This window comes from Tachypleus tridentatus, chromosome 2, assembly GCF_004210375.1.
Source record: "Tachypleus tridentatus isolate NWPU-2018 chromosome 2, ASM421037v1, whole genome shotgun sequence".
Taxonomy (NCBI): Eukaryota; Metazoa; Arthropoda; class Merostomata; order Xiphosura; family Limulidae; genus Tachypleus; species Tachypleus tridentatus.
This window is the reverse complement of record NC_134826.1, coordinates 150988812-150994811: the sequence shown is the minus strand read 5'-3', so window position 1 is coordinate 150994811 and position 6000 is coordinate 150988812. Positions and strand designations below refer to the sequence as shown.

Below are 6000 nucleotides of genomic sequence, written 5' to 3'. Positions count from 1 at the left end.
ACTATCACGCCTGTTTAATGCCTCCACACCTGAAAGGGTGATCATGTTTGATGTGATGGGGATCTGAACCCACAACCCTCGGGTTATGAGTTTCGTGCCTGAACCACCTGGCCATGCCAGGCCTGGTGAAAAATAAACTGATTTAGTACACTAGTTAAAGTCTGATTTTTTAGTTACATTATAAGCAGATTGGAATTCTGGGTTTAATTTAATGCTGAGTTACTTACATTTTTGAAAGATAATCCCTTAAGATTTAATATATCACTTGATTTCTACCTGATTCTTTTGCATTTATCATTCAGTCACTGCTTTATTTATATATTAATATGGTGCATTTAAAACATTTTAATTCATTCCCTTTAGGTAGCTATATTTTGTATCATACAAACATGGTTTGATGTATATGTTTTATCATTTTGTAGATTACATTTCTTCCATACTTCTTAGATTATCCTGAAATGGTTGTCCAAAAAAGACACATCCTTCATAGAATTCAAACTGATTAAACTATCAATAATAAAAATAACATAGTTATTTATAGGTAGCGAAGTTAATAATTTATAAAATAATTCATTCATTTTCATCATTGTTCAGCTGTCAATAACATTCATGAAACAAATTGACATTTAATAGAAGCTTTCATAGAACGTACTTCAACCAAATAAGGAGATGGCTTAAGAGCAAAACATGCAAAGATGGATTTGGGTTTTCAAGTTTATGCCAAGCCAGACTATTTCCACATTAATACTAAATTCTAGCCAATTTGAAATTAATTATTCAAAACGTCTTGAAATAAAAATATAACACCTACTGAAAAACAACAAAGTGCCCATAGGTTGTAACTTCTTTTTCTCCCTGTTTTAAACAAGGCAGTCATTGTTCCACACACTGTCTTCTTAACTAATTTTTCTTAAAACACCAAGTGCAGCATCTCCAAACAAGCCATGACTTTTCCAGGATACAGCAAAAAAGTACTTCAAGGTAATGATTGGTTATTAAGTATACAGTACTATGTAAAAGTGTTAGGACACATGAATATTTTACCACCACTCTTTCCATTTTATGGTACTAATTTATCCATGCTATTACAGAATGTAAATTTCAACACTATAGTTATGCTTCACTGATCCATGTTCAGAACTGAATGAGTCAGGGTGAGAATAGTTGTCATTCTTTAGAATTCCATGTATTGATACCAAAGTCTTTAATACTATATATTAAGTTTTGTTGTCACGTTACAGCCCAAACACATAGAAAATTGTCAGTAGAACAGATAATTTATATAAAAGCATTACATGATGTTAGTTGGGCTCGCCAACAAATTGTTGCAAACCTTAAATGCTTCCCAAACACTGTGACATACACCCTAGAATGTGAGACAAAAGACTGATAAATTTGAAAGAGGAAAGGAAGAGGCAGAACACCTTAAGTAAATAATACTAATGTTATGTATCTTCGATTATGCAGCTTCTGGGACAGAAGGACGACTACCACTGATCTCAATGACGAGATGAATGATCATGTACCAGATAAGAGAAAAGTGTTCAGATCTTTAATATCAAAACAACTTGATGAGAATGGAATATTTGGTCGTGAAGCGGTTAAGAAACCTTTAATTAATATTCAAATATTGTCAATAAAGTGAAACTTACTGAAAAGTACAAACACTGGACTGATGATGATTGGAAAATTGTATTATGAACAGATGAGTCCGAGTTTGAAATATCTGGTTCAAAGTATACGTTGTACATCCAATGCAAGAAAGGTGAAAGATAACTCAATGCATAGCATCTTCCATGAAGCATGGGAGAAACAGTGAGATGGTTTTGGTGTGTTTTTTGTGCTCAGGCAGTAGGAGATATTTGCAGAATAGATAGAATAATGGGCCAGCACAAGTACCATGAGATACTAATCCACCATGGTATACCAAGTGGTTTGTGTATTATTGGCAAAGGATTGTACTACCAGTAATTACTGACCACAAACACTCATCCAATCTATGCAGAAATAACTCAGATAAGAAAGAAGCTGCAGTCATTGAAATGATCAACTGCCCCCACAAAGCCTTGATGCATGAAAACTTGACAATCCAAAGTTATTTTCAAAGAAACTTTATGGGAGTGTATCATAGAAATTTGGAGTAAAATCTCAAAGGACATTATAATTAAATATGTTTCAATGATACCTCAAAGACTGTCTACAGTTATTAAAACAAAATGGGGACACACAAAATATTATCTGTTTGATAAATGCAAGCATTTCCATCAAGTTTCTGTTGTACTAAATGTGAAGATTAATACAATGTTGATGTTTCACCTGTGATTTACCTTCCACTGTTCTATTAAAGTAGCCTGAAATATATTTTTTGACTTCGTCTTTAGAGTTTTGCACAGCACTTTATATGACGTGCTTTTTCACTGCTGAGAAAACTTTAAAGTGAACAACCACTACTAGAACTACCTTGAAAACTGTACAAGGGATATTTTTGTTGTCAATTTCTATAAATCTCCGAGATGTTTATGAGGAAACTTCTATCCATGTAGTTGACTTTCATCCAATTACTGTCAAAAATATGGAAATGGAAGTCACAGTGTTGAGATGCAAGATAACTGTCACAATTTTAGTCTCCTAACAGTGGCACATGTAACTGAAGTATGGTTTTCAGGACTGTTTTAGAAATCAAGAACTGTTATTGTTTCTAAATATTGAGCATGTTATCCACTTCTTATTTATCAACAAGAAAGATGTTACAATTTGCTGTTAGTTTAGAAATGTCAATTCCATAAGAAAACAATTTACATTCATTGTTACTTTCTAATATAGGAATGGTTGATAGGGTACAAATTGGGAACACTGAGGTACAACATATTGTTGCATTAGATTTGATGTTTTGCTACAAATGGAAATTAGAAAAAAAATTATATTTTGATTCCAAATTTCAATAAAACAAATTCTGAAGGAATGTGACAAGAATTAAATGTTGTGAATTGGGCAGCTGAGGTATTTGGAGACACTGAGCAAATGTGGAATTATTTAAAGAATTATCTTGGTGCAGTCGTTCATCAGTCTCTTAAGGTATCTAAGCAGTGTGTTATTGCTAGTGGTAGGATAAATAGAATTTTAGGTTGTGTCTACAGAAGTATTGAATACAAGTCTGAAGAGATGTTACATATTATAATTTGAAATGGCCTGAAAATAAGTTGCAATTTTGACTTAGAACTTAATTAAACATTGATATGTATTAAATTTATGATATTTGCCAATAAGAATGATACACAAAGTTTTCTTTCTTAACACAAATATATTTTAATATACAAACAATAATACAATTTATAATAATTTTTACTAAATATAATGAATTATATAAAAGTTTTACAAATTTACAAAAATATTGAGTCTTCTATTTGGAAATGAAAACTGTATGAATAATTCACAAGGAGTGAATTAGTTTTGAGTTGATATCAGTACAATTCACTTAACAGGTAGCTAGCTAGCGAGCTCTCTATTCTTAGCTGCTCTCACTCCATTTACAAACTGACTTTTTACCAACGAAGAAATCTAATGTTCTCAGAAAATACCAATGTCTGAAGTTAAGTGGTTTGTGATGTTCAAAATCTATAAACATTTCTTGTGAAATATCTGTAATTTCTCGACTGATAAAAATCTATCACAGTTATAGCTCCAAAGGTTTATAGCATACTTACTGTAACAAACCAACAATATATTTTGTCTCATGGCAAGTCGCATTATAAGCTTGGGAGAAAGAGCTCCTAGAAATTTCAGCGAAGACAAATATTCTAGTATTTATGCACATACGTGCATAGCCCTCAGTAGTTTGTGCAAAATTCAAAATAAATCAAACCAAGAGATAATAAGGCACCTGTTAGGATATAACTGCTGTCCTCTAAACCAAATTACAAAAACTGAACCACAGTTGGAGTAATGTGTTCAGTCTTAGGCTTTTTACCTTAGGAAAAACATTGACTTGTAGGAAAGAGTTAAAAGGAAGGTTACTAAAATGGTATCTAGGACGGAGGGGTTGTCATATGAGGAGATATTAAGATCCTTAAAATTGTTTTTTTTTGAAAAACAGAAGAGTTAGAGGGGATCTCATTAAAGTGTTTAAGATTGTAAAAGGAATTGATAATATTGATATGTCAACATTTTTGTGTGACAGTGAGAACTATAAAACTGTAGACTAAGCCAAGGTAAAAGCCATTTTCAGCTAAGGCAATTTTATTTTTAAAATAGGATCATTGGTCTATGGAATGGGTTGCCTTCAGATGTTGTGAAGGCAGTAAATTTGAGTGACCTTTTAATCTCGCTTGCCAGATATATGAATGATAAGGGCTGGCTTTAAATATTAATAATCACAAACTTTTTTAGGTTTGGTTACAGTACAGCAGTTACATTCTAACAGGTGGTTTGATTTGTTTTGAATTTCGCACAAAGCTACTCGAAGGCTATATGTGCTAGCTGTCCCTAATTTAGCAGTGTAAGACGAGAGAGAAGGCAGCTAGTTATCCTCGCCTACCCCCAACTCATGGGCTACTCTTTTACTGACAAATAGTGGGATTAACCGTCATATTATAATACCCCCACAGCAGAAAGAGTGAGCATGTTTGGTGTGACAGGGATTCAAACTCATAACCCTCAGATTACAAGTCGAGTGCCTTAATCACCTGGCTATGCGAGGCCTTGTTGTCTCTAGGCGTTGTTATGTCATAATCCAATGGTAAAATTATTCAGATTTAGAAAGTGGTTCCATAATCGTTATGAAGAGTATGATAAAAGCTGGTTTTGGGATTTATCTTAGCCGGTTATAATGAAGAAACATGACTGTAAATATAGCTGGATTGTTTTTGCCATTTTTCAAACTGATCAGTTTCCAGTCTTATTTAAATGACTGCTAGTTATACAGATAGAATTGTTTGCAGCTTAATACATTATGGTAACTTCTATGTCATGCTGCTTTTTAAGGATACATAGTGTGTGAATCATGTCAAAGCTCCTTACTTGGTGAAAAAAAAAAGAATGTTATCATAAAACTTTATGTGAAGAGAGATATAATTGACGGTGAATGTGTGATGCTGATAACTAACCAAGTATTATTAATGCTAACCAATTCATCTTGTCGTTATTCTTTTTCCACGAGTGTAAAAAATGTGGAATGAAAATCACTTACCTGGTGTACAAGTTAAATATTCTTATGCAGTGGCACTGGCACAAGATAAACACAGATGATGCTCTGAATTTTCCAAGATGGATCTCATGGTGTGTTCGAAATTTATTTGTGCTGTTATCAACTTTCCTCTGATGCCAAAAGAGTATCCCACTCATTAATACATAGACATCGTTACCAATGCAAAAGTGATTTTAATTAGCTATGATTCTCATAGAGCAATAAATACGACTGAAGTAAAACAAAAATTCTCATAGTTTTGTGGGCCATTATCTAAATGTTGGTTTTGCTTTTGAATTTCCCACAAAGCTACGTGAGGCCAATATGTGCTAACCATCCCTAATTTAGCAGTATAAGTTTATAAGGAAGGCAACTAGTTATCACCACCCACTGCCAACTATTGGGCTACTTTTTTACCAACAAACAGTGGGATTGTTCCCATGGCTGAAAGAGTGAATATGTTTGGTTTTAGAGAGAGAGAAATTAAAGCCATTTGCTGTGGTCCACTTCAGTAAACGATTGAAGGCAGTCTGTAGCTGCTGCTCAATAAACCTCATGTTCGATGATTGACAAGAAATATGAAAGTTGTTGACACAGGGCCTGTTTGCAACAGCGAGAGGGAGTTGTTCAGTGATGGCATTAATTTTTATACTGAAAAGTGTGACACTCAAAACACAGCTCTGAGGGATTCCAAGTTCCTGAAGAAAAGAACGAGAAAGTGTTGAACCTATAAACTTGAAATCTCCTGTCCATTAAATTTTTTTTTAATAAAAATAGGCAAATAGCTATGTAACCCATATCGCAAAATGCCATACCTT

The 6000-nt window shown here is 33.4% G+C and overlaps 1 protein-coding gene across 2 annotated transcripts in view; it reads right to left on the bottom strand.

The window, feature by feature from the left end:
• Nucleotides 1-837: 837 nt before the first annotated feature.
• The window catches only part of LOC143245364 (uncharacterized), a 37874-nt gene continuing 32711 nt past the window's right edge, over nucleotides 838-6000 (bottom strand). For both annotated transcript variants that reach the window (XM_076491610.1, XM_076491611.1), the window contains one exon: nucleotides 838-974. In XM_076491610.1, coding sequence (XP_076347725.1) covers nucleotides 897-974 — 78 coding nt within the window. In that variant the 3' untranslated portion in view covers nucleotides 838-896. The remainder of the gene's footprint in view (nucleotides 975-6000) is intronic.